The 17,313-nt window shown below is 35.7% G+C and overlaps 1 protein-coding gene across 1 annotated transcript in view; it reads right to left on the bottom strand.

Moving 5' to 3' along the window:
- The window catches only part of ScpX (Sterol carrier protein X-related thiolase), a 61,970-nt gene extending 53,815 nt beyond the window's left edge, over positions 1-8,155 (bottom strand). Inside the window, exon 1 of the mRNA XM_081762742.1 lies at positions 7,998-8,155. Coding sequence (XP_081618868.1) covers positions 7,998-8,042 — 45 coding nt within the window. The 5' untranslated portion in view covers positions 8,043-8,155. The remainder of the gene's footprint in view (positions 1-7,997) is intronic.
- Between the last annotated feature and the right edge of the window lie 9,158 nt (positions 8,156-17,313).

The following is a 17,313-nucleotide window of genomic DNA, read 5'->3' as shown; positions in this document are numbered from 1 at the left end:
ACTATAGAGTGATCCTTGTAACTAACCAGGACCCTTGAAATACGTCTTTCAGTAAAATTATAAAATAAATTCTACATAGAAAAGTAAGAGGCTTTAAAAAGACATAACTAGTATATTTTTAACTGGAAAGTTATAACAGTTAATCTGCAATATTTTCTTTGTATTTCTAACCTCCACATTACTCTATTTCATTATTTATTATCAATTCTCTATTAGTATAACACTGGGACAAAATTAAGACATTGTTATTTATAATATTGTGCTAATAGCTTCCGTAATTACAGCTTAACTACAAGTATCGATAATAGAAATATAAAAAATTACGTAATAAGTCTTTATCTCAAGAACCTCCTGCTGAAAACTTCCGTATTAAGAAATATCCAAATACTTTATCTACTTACTATCATTTTCTTTATATATATATATATATATATATATATATATATATATATATATATATATATATTACGAGCATTTTTACTATCGAGGAACAATAGGAAAGAAGGTGATCGTAAAATACATATAAAAAAGCATATTTTCGGATGTCTGTCCATCTGTTCGTTAGTCCATCACGATGTAAATATGTTGAATTGTCCAGAGGCCGTACAGTTTAACGTATCTATACCTAATTTTAAAACTTGCATTATTATAAGAATCTCAAAGAGGCATTTATCGAATTTTCTTTCTACTTCCAAAAGTAAGGGTAGTTTATTGAAAGGTGGAAATCAAAATCTGATTTTCTCGAAACCGCCTATAACAATTTTCTCCATATTTCAAATGTGCGTTTTATTTATATTAATAACACCACACTGTGGCATAAGCGTGCATTTATTTACTCTTTTTTTTATTATTATTATTATTATTCCACAAGAGAGAGTGTATCCTTTGGAAAGTTTATTATTACTATTATTATTCAATTTTCATTAAAATGAAAAGCTATTTTGTTTATATTTCATAAGTAAATGTTTCATTAAAAATCTGATAATATTGCATAGCTCATTTAATGTGAAAAGATACGCAAACTATAGTTTACTCTTGAGGGTGAGTTCTCAAAAGTATTTCCTCAAAAACTACTCAGGTGGTCTTGTTCATATTTCGTAGTTAAATCCTTCATTATTAATAACAGTATGGCGGAACCCTTTACCTTTCTTTTTATTATTTCCACATATACGACTCATATGATTTTATTGATATCTCAGACAAATATTTCATTAATAATCCTAATATATGGTATAAATCACCGCTCATGAAAAAGTTTGGTTTACTCTTTCCTCGAAGTTTTCCGAAAACAATTTTCTTCGTACTTTATAAATAAATGTATCAGTAATAACTGCAGCATAATACGATTTAGTTAAAGAAATTTGAGAAAGTTAGTGCGGTGGCCCCTAACTCTTATACAAATTTCTATTGACATCACTACCCAAGGACAAACTCATCGTTACTACTTCAATTGAAAGCAGACATACTTCGGCTTAGTTCCCACTTCCAATTAGGCTCCACAAAGTTTCAGTTCTAAATCTAGTAAGATGATCAGAGTTTAGTCGCTACAGTTTAATTTATTTATTTCGAAAGCAACGGGCAAATGCCTATCGCCAAACTATTTGGTGGCCAGTAGCAATCTAGCAATCGGAAATTTCGCGCCCTGTTTGCATATACAATACAGTGCCCAGTAAACTGCTCCAGCTCTGAACACGAACTTAATATTCAGAACATTTTCCATAGACTCCTTGAAAATTAACACCATTTTCGGCACCAAAGCTAAGATGAGATGAGATGTACTGCTTGAAGAGGGATTCGGACTACTAATGGGACTTTTATCCAAGGTTTCGTTCCTCTACGATGGATATATGAACATCAAGTAAACGACGTAGAGTAGTTTTTCTTTTCTGTTATGAATAAACACCAATAGCGCAAAACAAATGAAAAATGAATATGCTGAATTCATTTCAGAAATAAAATTTCTTTTGAGCTACTTCAAAAGGAGGAGGGTATTCTCAATTCAACTTTTTATATTCAACGGTGTTTTAAGGATGACCCAAAAGACTTTGTACACGTGTTCAGGACCACAATAAAAATAAACCTAATCTACGACTATGGTCGCAGGATGCCTACACAGTAAAGCAACCGACAAACTTCGCATACGTCTTCCTTTCCTATACAATATGAAAGGATTAAATCAGTATATTATCAAAATTCTTGTTCCATTCACTGTTATCTATAAAAACGATGTAGTTTATTTAAACTTAAGACCTAAGCATCATACGGTTCCAGAATAGTCAGAAATATTGTATTTTATACAGTTTTATGTAAAATAAATTTGATTTAAATAAAGAGTTAAAAAAAGGAATTCGATTTAAATTAATTAACACTGATTATAAGCTACAAAATGAAATAAAATCCTGGTTTGAATTCTCATGGAATATTAGATGACCTCGCTGAATAATCTCCTCCACAACTAGTATATCATTTCCCAGTAAGTCCAAGACACACACACACCAACAATTACAATCACTTAGAAACATTCGTAAGACGTACCGTAGAATTTCTGCTCTCGGAAAGAGATTTAGAAAAACGAAAAGTTAACGAATCCATGGATGTACGACAAAACTACTACTCTACACATTATAGAACAGCATGGACGAAAATCTAAATCTTTCGTTTCCTTTTAAATGAGAATGAATTGTACAAAGCTACAATTTACATCACAAAGCCAACGGATAGAATCGACAAGTTTTAGTGATCTTCATAGAGTCTAACAACTAAACATGAGATTTGCTCATGTTTGGGAAATTGAGTAATGTGGCTCAGAAATTTGTTTCATGGATCACAAATTCTACAGAAATATCCTTACATACCAAAACAGACTTGAAGAAAGAAAAACACTTATACAAAATAATAATCCGAAATGCACAACACGTGAAACTAACGTTTGGACACTGTACACAAAGAGTGAAAATATGTATGGCTGGACCGAGATTCGGAGCCAGGTCTCAGGCTCGCCGTGCAGATGTGTTAACCACTATGCTACGTAGTCTGCTCCCAGAACATCCATCTATTCTATCACTCTTGAAGTCTGATCAGCCACTCAGACTAAATGAGTTGTACCACAGCTCACGTTGTGCTGAAAACCCAGTGTTTACTTTACAGACGTATCGAAGCAACTATCAATAAGTTGTCAATCCGCATACATCAATTCGACAGACCATTTAAATGACAAAGTTAAAATCCATCATAGACATCAAAACAATTTACTGAGGGACTGGAATACTTTCATTGCTTCAATAAATTGTACATGTACAGAAAAAGCATATTCAACTGAATTATGACAGAAACCAACAACGAAAACGAATAGTACTCAACTGAAATGGGAGCTAAATGTATTAATACTATGTTAGTGAGTATTGTGCAAAATATTCTTTCTTCTTTTCAAACGGAATAACAACTTTACTCCAATCAATTTAGTGATAAATAGAACTAACGGAATTTAAAACTTCTATTATTAGACTAACGAACGCAAGCTAGGGCTATATTCGAAGTTAATTAATGCTTTCGCTAGTAATTATAGTTGAATTAGAATGAACTAAAATTAAAACCAGCATGCTCGCAGGGCTAAATAATGCATTCCTACAAGCTGAAAAGTTTAATTCATACAGGTCGCACACACTAATCCACAAAAAAACAGTGCGCCACTGTTGAAATCCTGACTCAGAAACAATACTTGACAAATATAGATCTAAATCCTTCAAACAAATAAAACTAGAATTCTATAAATGTGATATAGTATGGCATTTCCATATTTGGAGATTTCTCTAGATATATTGACTGTTTTCTAAGAAGTTTTCAGATAAATTACAGCTCAAGAAAAATTAGAATTTCATATATTGAATGACTACACTATAAACAATGTCATTAACTACGCTGAAACCGGGATATGCGAACAAGTATTGAAAATAATGAAATCTTTTAGTTTAGCATTCCACGATCAATACTAACACCTGATAATATTGTAATACCCATTTAATGCATAAATTATTTCTAATGAAAATATTGAGAAGGGAAAGAACTGCGCTTCCTTCAACTCTTTCTTTCGCTCACTGTGCTCTGCTCGTGGTTTCAGTACGTTCTATTTATTTGGTGGTTTGTATTTCTTTTTTCACACCACACTTCTCCCATCCATTTGAGTCCTTGTTACCTTGCCACTGAAGACTGGACTAGTTCGTTGTTCCGATACGTTAGGAGAATAGTCTTCCCACAGGAAGATTTATTGGTAAGTAACTTTTTTTTTTGGTCAATTCGATTAACAATCCAGCTTTACTAAATATACTACTAGCTGAAACTGCGCTGTCTACTCAGCGCATCCTTCTGTTATGACCATGAATCTCCTTCCCACTGTGCATGTCTCCTTACTCACACACGTAAAGGATAGGAAACTCACAAGGAAGTGAATTGCTATATATAGATGGTGGAGTGAGTTTGTAGCAAATTTGTAGAAGTAACACGATATCAAGTGGATTTTTTTTCCTAATAAATCAATATCCGCCCGAGTATGCCTGATTGCGTCTCTTGAGGCCATAGAAGTTGCCAGCATGCAATAGGTTTTGCCATTCAGGTGGGGCCTGCAAAGTCCGTCAACCCGCCATACGTAACTTTTCTACTGGTTACCTAACACCGTAGTTTCGGTGTGCAACAATGTTAATTTTGTGGACTCAAAATGGCCCCTAAAATGTTGAATAGAACAATTACGACACAGTTTTTGAAAATTTGAATAAGAACTGGACAATCTACACAAAATCTGGAATCGACCAGCGAAAACGGCATGTTTCTAGCACTTGTTGTGTTCGAGATCTCACTGTCGAAAGGTTTGGAGACAAACATATAAACCTAGCATTTTAATATAGAAGATTTTCAGCTTCAGAACACATTTGTTTCAAAAGATCGCCTAGAGCCCTCGACGAAGACGCAGAGCAGCGTTTGATATCATACGTCTTTAAAATGAAAACATTTTCAAAATTTGGTGAGTACATGAGAGTTTCTTGCGAACAATTTCAGGTTTTATATATATATATCCCGAACAAAAAATTCTGAAACTCTGCACTCAGAAGAGTTGGTAACACCTTTTTTCATTCCAGAATGCAACCATTAGAATTGCGTTAATAGTTCTAGTATTAATAACTGCAGATATGTCTCAATATCGAAAGATGCTCCTTTTATTTATTTATTAAACTATCAATATGAATAAAGTGGATTTACTGACATGGTCCGAGATCGAACCTAGACGTATTGCAGCAAAAGAATGCTCTACCTGTGAATCACCATGCCTCTTGACCAGCTCTAATTTAGGTTCGTGAGTTTGCGTGTCCTAGCCACGTCCATTAGTAATTAATTTCAATTCTGGCAACACATATACACAAACGGTCTTTGAAACCACAGGCAACGGGTGAACCCCCAGAAAAAAAAAAAAAAAAAAATATATATATATATATATATATTGTTTATTCACGGACTTAGAATCAACAAGTGGTTCGCGCTCCAGCACCTGTACCAATCCACTACTCCCTATTCATATTACATATAATCTTGCACTATATGAATGAAAGTCTTCGAGTTCAACCAAGATCTATTCAAAAGATGGCAATGAATACATTGAAAATGTGTTATTTGGTATAGACTCTGGAGAAAAATACTCAATATACAGAAATTAATGCAATATAAATGAAATGTTTGTAATGTAACAAAAGAACAAAAAAGTGAGCCTTAGAAGAAATATTTTCAAAGTCTATCTGGACCCATTTCCATATGTGGCACGCTTGCGGCACAAGGGTACATACGTGGAGCTGAACAAAAGTACAGTGTGGTAGGTTACGTCAACTCAACATATAAAATATACATATTACCTACAAAAATTTACCCCCATTTATTTAGTGTACAATAAACAATAAAAACAATCTTAAGTAACACGATCTACTTGATGGGAAGTTACATTTCGTCCAAAAATGGCATCAAAAAGTAAAATTCTTCCAGCAACTCTTTTACACTCCAGATTATTTAATTTTACCTGAAAGTGCTCTGAATCATGCACCTGACAAAATAAACCTGCAATTGGAACTTACCTTGGGTGAACTTTCCAAAACACGCTCCAGCTGCGTATCGATAAGCAGGACCACTTTAAAAGTTATAGTAGAGTAGAGTAGGTTAAAATCAGCTTAGTGTTAGGAAAGTTTGGACCTATTTTGTTAAAAATTAATCGAGTGTTACTTCTCGTGCCTACCTAAGAATACAAACTGGAGCGGACATTATGAAGTTCACCCCTTATCTCTCCCTATCTAAGATGTTATGACAGTTTAATAAATATTTCAAACATAATAATATATATTTTACATTGCACTCGAAACATCACGTTTCGGTCAATATCGTTTAGCATGAACAGTGGTATGTTTCTCTCTGAAGGACAAGTATTTTACTAACTGCAGTTCTGTTCGTATAGCAGTCCTATAATTACGATTAAAGTAAAAAATATTAGCTATAATGATTTCAAGATACAAAGATCACAAAATCACTACACTAAGAAAGTACAGCAGTAAAGAATGGCCTATGTTCAGCAGAAGGGGTCCAGATCTTTTCTGTAAAAAAATTTTACAATTTTGGTAATTCCTGTTTACATTCGGTTAGTTTAGGGTAGGTTAGGTTAGTTTACGTTAGGTTAGGCTAGTTTCGTTTATGTTATATTTGTGTAGGGGTCCCGCATAATTTTCCAAAAAGTGATAGAATTTCGCTTATTCCTACTAATATTAGGTTACTTTAGGTTTGTTCAGGTTAGCTTAAGTTAGTTTGTGTTAGGCTAGGTTAGATTTGGTTACGTTATGTTACGTCTAAGTACTTGCATCATTCATTTTCCTGTAAATTTTGTATTTTTACGTGCTTCTGGACCTCTTGTACTAAACATACTCCTAAAGAATAAATACACCTTTAATTTGCGAGTAATAGGGTGTAAATCGCGGCAACTGAGGGTATCTTATTTACTTCAGCTTTATTCATCAGATTTTATTTAGTATTGAGCGAATTCTACGAATCAATCAGTATTATGGCGTCAACGGAACATTTAGGGTGTGGCGATTGATCAGTAAAACTACATGGGGAATGGGACATGATGCACCCTGTGGTACAGTGCTTACCTCTGTCGCGTGGGGTTCCCGATTCGATCCCCGACAAAGTTAAGTTTGCGGGGACAACGTCATGTCTGTGAGTTTGTTTGGTATAATCCCGTTTCCTCTCACATTCTCATTCCACTGATGTTTATTACAATTCATTTCACTTAACCATCCGTCTCCCTTAGCCTAAAAGACACAATCTTGGGTTGTTAAACTGACATTTCGTTTCATTAAAACATGTTATCATACATATATTTTTTAACGAACCCTCTATCTTATGATTATATGGTACTTGTCAGTGTTATTAATTCAAAATGTGAGACAATTTCAAGTGAAGGCAATTATTAATGCCAAAATTATACAGAGCACAGAAAATGAAGTGTTTATAAAGCAATGTAGTATATTAATACTATCTTTGAATAAATGCCAAAATACTAATTTACTCCATAATTACAAAGTTCTTACACTGTTTAAAAATGAAATGAAATATTTTAGTTTAATGTCCAACGAATATGGGAGATACTAAATGCCATGCGAATATGGCTTTTAGGTTACGAGAGACAGATGATTAAGGCAAGTAAAAGATGGAATGACAATGTGGGAGGAAAGGGAGTATCCCAAGGAAACCTACGGACACGATGTTGTCCACCACGAATTTTCTTGATTGAGGATCGAACCAAGGACCCCATGCACCAGAGGTAAGCGCTTTACCACTGAGCCACCGTGCCCTCTCACATAGTTATAAACAATATATAAATACAGAACCATGACTACTAGTTGGCTTAATAATACTATAAATATCTCCTCAATTTAGAATCGTGCTGTTACATAATAAATATGATACATTACCTTCGTCATTCCAACTCCAACAACAAATACTCGCTTAGGACTCATCTTGATCTTTCTTTACTTCGTTCAGCTGACCTCCTTCTTCGACTGACTTCACTAGACTACGAGAGAAATTTTCCTGTTCAGAATGACTAGCAGATGATGATATGATGAAACGTAAACTTCACAGAAAAGTAACTTCCTATTTCGTCTTCTTCTATAAAAGCCACAGAACTATAATTTGAATTTGTCAGCCATTATTGTCCCAACTAAGACATCTGTAAATATATAACACAAAATAGTATAATATAATAATTGTAATAATATTTTCCTTAGTAATTTTAGTTTTACAATGAAACTGTTTTATGAAGACTATTACACAGGTTCAGGATGTCCAAGTTGCCATATTACTACTCTTGCACATTTTTTTTCTGGGACCTCATCCCGCTTCAGTCTTCAAACACTACACTACGCTACGCATATTATGCGCTAAAACCTTTTGAGTATTGAGTCTCTGAAAAATATTACGGAGGATAGATTCTTGCAAAACACAAAATTTACGTCACTGACGTCATATTAGAAAATGAGGTTGTGATTTCGAATATCACAAATGAAAACATAAATTGCGCCTCGCGTTGAATATACCGAAACAGAATGAGGCCCTTAGAGTTAGAGTTAGCCTGTTAAAGTAAATGTATCATACATCTGTTTGTGAGTCTTTCTACATCGATTAAAGTGGGGAATGTGAAAATTAAAATAGACAATCCTATAATTTTGTAGAGAGTGACAAGGAAAGCCTGGGATACATTTCGCAAGAGGGTAAATGTTGTAAATGTAAATAATACATAGTGTATATAGTCTATGCTAGGTAAGTGGCATTGACATAAGAATACGAAATAATTTGTGAAATAAGGAATAGTGTCATAGAAGATTCGAAGTGGAGATACATAAGTAAATTGCTATAAATACATCCATGACAACGCAATCAAGACGAATTGATCGTGGTTGAATGGTTAAGCAGGCGACTTCGAAAGTTAACGGATAAAATTCGAACCCACTCAAAGTATTCTTTTATCTTTTTAGGAATCCTCATAGACCAAACTTTTTAATGCTTTATTCTAAAGTAGGATAGGAATGCCATTGTCATTGACGATATAAATTTGACGATGAAAACTAAGTTTGGATAATCAAGGAAACAGTAATATTTAGTTCTTCTTCTTCTTCTAAGCACCACGAACGTTAATATTTAGAGAGGAGGAATATGTAGTTATTGCCGAGAAGCATGCGCAGTAACGTTTGTTTACAGCATTTTCTTTACAACATACTCTCCAAGACATTCATTTTGATAAGCACACTTCTTTCGCTCGGGCTCACTTCTCTTAATTGGGCTCGCGCTCACTAATCTCAATAGAGCTCACGTTTACTCGGGCTCGTTCTTATTAGTATTAATTGAGCTTGCGCTCACTTGCGCAAAATGGCATCTCTCAGTTTGGCTCGAGGTCACAAATCTCAATTTGTGGTTACGCTCGGACTCACTTCAGACATGGCTATTTTGTATTGAAATCTCTCGGGTTGAATTGACACAGTGACTCAGTGATACGCCTTTCACTTCTGGTGCGTGGATCTTTGGATTGATCCCAACTCGTGCTAGGTGGGTTTTCTGCTTGTCAAACCATGTCCGTCGATTTCCTTGTGCTTATTTCGTTTCCTCCAATTTTATGTTCTTCATTCCAGCATTTCATTCATTATCATCATCATCATTGCCTTCTTCAGTATCTGTGCATAATCGTGAAGCATTAAACTTGAAGTTTCACTTTACTTTACCTTGATTGAGCTCATTGTCTCACCTTGATTCGCGGCTCGCTAGAAATGTTCGATTTCATAAGCACAATGTTCTCGAGCTCGGGACTCGCACTTAACCGGACTTGAGCTCAATAATTAAGCGCAATTCAGTGGCTCCGAGCCTTATTGAGGGTAGCGAGCCCAAGTGAGCGGGCGGCTAATTAAGAGAAGTGATTGTGAGCTCGAGTGAACATGAGCCCAATTGAAATTAGTGAGCGTGGGCGCGAGTGAGCAAGCCTAATTCAGGTTAATGAACTCAAAACGAGATTAATAGCTAGCTCAGTTGACAGAAGTGAGCCCGAACGTGGGCCCGATTGAAAGAATTGAGGCGGGGCGGAATTGAACGTGAGCATAATTTAGAAAAGAAGCATGATCGAAAGTGAGCAAGAGGCCAGTTGAGAGAACTGAGCCCCGGAGTGAGTGAGCACGAGTTCATTTAAGATTAGTGAGTACGAGCCCAAATAAAAGAAATGAGCCCAAGTCCGAGTGATCGCGAACCAAACTTACAAAAATGAGAGCGAATCCGAGTAGTGTGCGTGGTTCTGGATCCGATTCCCGGTGGAACCCAGTGGTGGAAAACCTGCGTTAAACTATAGGACTCGTTCTTATACAACCTCGATGCGTAAAAACAACCTAAAATTTACGCCAAAGTTTGGAGTCATCAGTCCGGAACGTTTTGAGAGTTTCACACGAAAAGAGACTTAATTAAACGTTTCCGTCTTCGTAATCATACAAACTTAATTTTCAACATTACAATGCTATCGTCAACAACAATAATATATCTAATCTTACTTAAGCGTAAAATATTAAAACGTTTAGTATTAAACACTACAAAAGAAAAGAAAGATATCCCTTGTAAAAGAAAAGATATCCCTTCAATAGGTTTGGACCGTCGTCTTTTGTATTAGTAGTCGGGTTTCATAGCCATGACCACTTCTTGAAATGTTGTCATTGGTGTATTTGGAGCTTACTCGTGGCTAATCGGTTAGCGTATACGCCTTTACGTGGGAAACCCGGGTCTGATTCACAGCGGGAGCTGATGTAGTTTGGATCCTACGTTAAACTGCAGGTGTAGAATGTCCGGGGGCAAAAGTCCTTTTTGGGTTTTGGGGTACTTTTTGTTGGAGTTGTGCAACATTGCTTATGCTGCAGAAAGATTAAATGGCGGCAGTGTACTGTTCATGTTCGCAAAGGTGTGCGGTGAAATTTGTTAATACAATGAGGTAAATCATATTCCGCTTTATGCAAAGTCGTTTTGATGTACGATTAGCGCCATACTAAAAGCCTGACTACTGTAGGAAATATATGTTAGTCGAACTCTTTAATATGGCACTAATCACTCTTCAAAACGACTCTGCATGAGGCCCGTTTTGTCTTACTTTCAAGTAATATTTTGTTTTATGGGAAATAGTACTGCAGTCTGTGGGAGAAGTTACGACTTATTTTGTTGCTGTTTCATATGAAAACGCTTCTTCAGTAACAATATACACTACATCCCCTTTTCCCGGTATCAGTTATGAAGTCAGTATTTCATTGTAATTAAAACATGTGCGAATGGGACAAAAGTCCGATTTTTTTCTGGAGCAAGAATGTGAATGCGGACTTTTGCCCCAGCTTTCGAATTTGTAAATAATTTTATTCTTAAATTTAAATTCCAGTTTCTAACAGTAGACCTATTTAAATTCGTTTGCTACGTAGGCTTTCTTTAGCTTAACGAAAGTTATGTAGGCCTGTATGGAGGTTGATCTTTGAATTTGGGCAAGCCACGCTCAACACTGATTAGTGTACCGATGGCACCAAGGGCATTACTCATATTTCAGCGGTGTAAACAGAGCCTAGGATTAATAGTCAGTAGTGCTAACACATATCCGTTTGTATTGCTGAATCCATCTGTTGAGGTGTGAAAAGTGCTCTTGATGTCATTTGGTTCATCGGTGCTGAGAGAGATTTGTCATTTGCTATTAGAAACGCTACGAATAAATATGGTTTAAATTTAAACAGATACCACATCCTTTTCGGGAGGTCAAGAAAAGAAAAGAAAAAAATGCGTTGCCGCTTTGGTTGGACGAATGTGCCATGGTTGCGTCTGAACTTACAATACACGCGTTTTTTGTCTGGGAGTGGTGGTAGTTTATTGTCTTTCTTGTTAGTTAGATTCTTGTCAACAACGAACATTTGTATATTTTTTTTACAGGGTGGTCCGTAGGCCTAAGTCTTAGTACAGTGGATTTTTTTGAAAGAAAAAAAAAAAAACATGATTAAAGCAAATCTGACTAGCGGAGGGCGGACTTGGGTAAAGGAGCTACCGATTGATGAGTGCGTCGTAAATGGCGGCCATCTTGGATCCAGGTTATTTTTTTTATGGGAAGGTAGGCATGTGACACATCAATTAACACTGTTTTTTGCAGAAGAATGCAGTCCCGTAAGCCGAAATGCGTTATCATGCCCTGTTCCAAAGTTATGACACCCCAAATTTGACGGTTTTCTGTTTCCTTGCAGGGAGAGCGACATGGCACTAACGCTGCAAAAAAGACGTGATGCCCCAAATTTGACAGTTTTTCTTTTATTTTCGTTGCAGATAGAGCAAGATGGCACTGACGAATCAGGAAAAAATTGTGATCATCCTAATGTCTGGTGAAAAAAGCAGTCGTGTGATTGCCCATGACTTCAACGCGTGCCACCCCGAAAGACCTGCAATAAGCCACAACACCGTTAGCTACCTCATTAGGAAATTTAGTGTAACTGGAAATGTTGCCCACATACCACGGTCAGGTCCCCCACGAACCGCGACAGATGAGGAAACATCCACAATGGTGCCTGCTGCGAGTGTGAAAAGTTCGAAGCGTACCACGTGCTTCTGTGATGAGGATTCTCCATACGAACAAGTGGCACCTCTTCAAGCTGCAGCTTGTCCACAACCTTGCAGAGGATGATCCAGATCATGGAATTCGCGAATTGGGCTTTGTTACAATATGACCGAGATCAGCATTTCCCAGCCAGCATTCTCTTCACAGACGAGGCAAACTTTTACTTGGATAGGGAAGTGAATCGCTAGAACATGCGATATTGGTCGCATGCAAACTCACATGCGATCAATCCTGGCAAGGGGTTACCCCTTCTCCTATCATGGTGTGGTGTGACATATGGAACACGTCGATCATAGAACCCTTATTCATTCCTGGTACCATAAATGGTGTCCGATATCTGGACATGTTACAGGAGTTGGCATTTCCGTTGCTTCTCCGCCCTGATGCCACCTTGCCGCGATATTTTCAGCAAGATGGTGCCCCACCGCACTATGCGCTGTCTGTGCGAGAATGCTTGGATCTGCATTTTTCTAGACTTTGGATCAGTCGCCGAGGCCTTGCTTAGTATACCTTTTTCAAATACGAAGAATCACTTCATACTTCGTATGCTCTTTGTTTATCTTAAGATTCTTGTAGAAAGCAAAATAATTCAATTAAAATGTCTGTATGTCGATTTCCTACTTCGTGTATTTCAGCGGACTTTTGCCACATTGCGATAGGACTTTTCCCCCTATACTGGGGTAAAAGTCCGAATTTGGCCATTCTTTTTTAAATTGCTGTATCTTATTAATTAATAAATTGTTAGGCTTTCTAGCACCTTCAAAATATAGAGGAATGTTCACTTATACTTCTATGCGAAATTCGTTATTTTGCCGTTATATATTTTTTTCTGCTCCAGCGCAATTCAAACACCAAACTGCGGCTTTTCCCCCCCACTTACTCAACGTCTCATATAGCCTCGCTGCTAAAAGGGACACTAAACTCCAAATGAAATCAAATCAAATGATTGGTGTCTTTTAGTAGCAATTCAATTCTGTGTAACCACTTCTAATCTACGCTGGTTTTCTTTCTTTCATAGATTCTTTCCGATTTCTTTGTCGTTGTTCTCACTTACCTATACTATGCATAATTTGTATTTTCAACTTCTGTCCCTCTTAAACGTTTGTTGTAACTCGTCACCAAACTACAGGTTTGGCGGGGAAAAACAATGGAAATCTGAAATATATGTGTAAGAGGGCAGAAACTGGGATTACAAAAAGTCCAAGTAGATAAATGACAACATAAACGAAATACGAAATAATTTATACTCTACATATTTTTTTTTAAATCTTAACATATCCATATGAAATATTTCGGGCACAATCACCACCATCGTCGCGGTCATTGTGTCCACTTTTGTTTCAACGCCATACTATAGAGATTAATCTTTTTGTTTAGGTTACATGGGCCCATGAATTTATTACTAACTTCTTTAAGTTTATCATTTCTATTGTAAACTGTCAAATTTTCAGTATTATAAACTGAGTTACATATCTGCCTGCCACTCATAATACATATTATTTGAATGATTAATGATTAAGTAAAATTGTAAACATATTTTTGTGGTTTCGTGCGGTTCTTCATTCCATTTGTCGAGTTTCTTCGTTGTATGTGCGTAGTCGTGCAAACTTGGGATTATGTTGAACGGGGTAATCAACTAGAAATTGTAAAAAATGAATAAATATATGCATTTTGAATTATAGATATGTAATGTATGTACGTGTTATACTAAAGAGTAAAATATAATGTTAAAATACTTTGTCTGATGTAGGTAAAGGGTCTCATTACTTTCCCCGAGCGGTTGCAATATAAGAAAATACGTTAGTTGATATAGTTTCATTAATTCGACACGTATAAAATGTAGACGTAGAGTATGCCCCTTGCACTTAAATGCCATCCTTGGCCTTGTGGTGTAATCCAACCTATATACGTAAGTAACACCTATGTATTACCTCACTAATTGCATGTTGCATGTAGCAAAAAGGTAGGTTGTCGTAACTCGTGTTTAATATCAGGTATATCCATAAACCTTGTGAACCTGGAATCCTATTATGTAATCATATCCCTATTCCTTTTTGTTACGTGTGAATCTCCAAAACCAAATAGTGTTATTCATCTCAGTGATCGTGATTGCATTTCGAAAGTGATAAGTAATGTTTGCAATATAATTCCAAGTTTCTATGACAAGACCACCCTGGGCAACTTGATAATAAATAATCCGATGAATTCGTCGTGTTCTAAACCCTACTAATGTGACTTTGATGTTGCAATTTTCGAGTGAAATTGATTTTGACTACATAACCAATCAAATGACGAGAATAAAATTTAGTCTAATTAAACTGGATAATAGAAATTTAAGTGGCTTTAGAGACGGATATATGTATATATTCTACTAACTATTCAGACCGAGTATGTGTTAGTTTGAAATAAATAAATAAGCATCATAATCTATATTATAAAAGAGAACGTACAAAACCTTTGTTCCCTCATCACGCTAATACGGCTGAACCAATTTCTTTTATTTTTGGGGGGTTATTAGGATTTGGACCCTAGATGGTTTTTATCATATCACTTTAATTTTTAATTACCAGTGTCTTGAGATAATTGACCATTCAAGTGTCCATACGTACAAATCCTTTGTTATTAGTTCATCATAGGTATAAAAATAAACGTATTTATATGCAACCCGCATGACCGTGTCACTCGGCGGGTTAACATAAATGACAGGCGTTTTAATGTTAACATTTACTGCAATTTGAAAGCGAAAAAGTAAAAATTATCTAAGTAACAAAGTTTATTGCGTTCCGGGGTGACCGCAGCGAAGCGGGTCACTCGGCGGGTTAACATAAATGACAGGCGCTATAATGTTAACATTTACTGCAATTTGAAAGCGAAAAAGTAAAAATTATCTAAGTAACAAAGTTTATTGCGTTCCGGGGTGACCGCAGCGAAGCGGGGTGAACGCTGCTAGTATGTGTATGTTGAAAAATTATACCGCATGCCTGGACACCAAAGGAGTGAAATATGTATACGCTATATAAATGATACCATCTCAAACGACGAAAGAATAGAATGGTTGAGTGAAATTCTTTTTTTTTTTTTTTTTTTTTTTTTAACGACAACAAATGAGATTCGATATCGTGTTACGAATGTTTAAACTGTAGTAAATTTTCTGAATATTTTCTTCTTTCTTTCATCACCTAAATGTTGATAGATATATTTTGACGTTATATGTACACCAATATATATATATATATATATATATATATATATATATATATATATATATATATATATTTGCATGTAACTAATATTTTTTGATCTTGTGTTCTTATCGTTAGTAAATGCAATAAATATTACGAAACCGTAGTTAGGTGAGGTGAATTTTCCTTTCTTAAAGCAAAACTTAACCATTTACCTGTATCAATACATTGTCAAATAAGATATGAATGTGAAATGAAATGAAATCCTTGAGTTTTGCGTCCCACGGGAAGATATGAATGTGTGTGTGAGTGAATGGTAACTCTAGTTTTAAGTAGTGAATTCTAAGGTTTAATGCATTTATATACAAATTTAATAATCTTTGTTAGGTGTATGTACTAATGGGAAATGTGTTTATATATGAGTCATGACCTAGGTCACGAATGTGACTAATCTCTAATTAATTCGAATCTGCCCTAAAAGGCAAGCCGAAGCAACAAACTAGGTATAATAACAGTTTGTCCAAAACCATCAGGAACTACAATTTTGGAGGATGCCCTGGATTTTTTCCTGCCTAATTCAAGCATGGGTGTGGTTCACTGCATAAGAGCCAGTAAACGGATGAAAATTATTTAATGATTAGGAACAACAAATAAGACAATTATTTTAGCACTTCTCATCATCTGGGCTGGGTCAGGGAACTCCAACTAGTGTAGTTGCCTCGATCCATGTCAGAGTTGAATGAGGGAACATGTATGTGTCTTATCATGAACAGTTCAAAAACGATTCTCGAGCAATAGAATTGGAATATAAGTAGCTTTATTGCTCATTCGAATCTCTTTACTGTATTTCGATAATTATCCCGAACGTTTATGTTGTTTCTAAATATTTCTTCTTGTTTTTCCCTCTTATACCTTCTGTTTCACCACAGATCATCCGATATACTTATTCCAAGAAATCCTTTGTTGTCCTCCATTATCTCCGAGATAATACAGTTCTATCAAAGATTTCCTGACCCCTCTTATTTCTTTTCTTCTTCTTCTTCTTCTTCTTCTTCTCTTTCTCTTGTGGAATATGAAAAAAATCGAAGGCATCTTCGGAAAACTTTACTGGAAGAAAAGTCATCTTTAAATGTAAACTACCCTTTACAAATGCAATATTTATATATGAAATATGAACAAAATGTCATGACTCGCTATGAGAAAATCATCCAAAAGAAACTCACTCAGAAGAATTAACTACTCCTCGTAGATTTTTTTCAGGACAAATGAGTTATGCCATATTATCAAGTTATTAATGAAACGTTTATTTATGAAATATCAAAAAAATCGTCTGATTTGATTTTGAGGAAAACGTACGAAAAAAAATCTCACCCCTAAGAGTAAACTACCCCTTCTAAAATTTTACCAGAGATATGGCTCATACCACAGTATAGGGCTGTTATTAGT

Source organism: Thermobia domestica, chromosome 6 (genome assembly GCF_964235325.1).
Source record: "Thermobia domestica chromosome 6, izTheDome1.hap1.1, whole genome shotgun sequence".
NCBI lineage: Eukaryota > Metazoa > Arthropoda > Insecta > Zygentoma > Lepismatidae > Thermobia > Thermobia domestica.
Note: the sequence above shows the minus strand (reverse complement) of the source record. Positions and strands in the feature narration are given on the sequence as shown.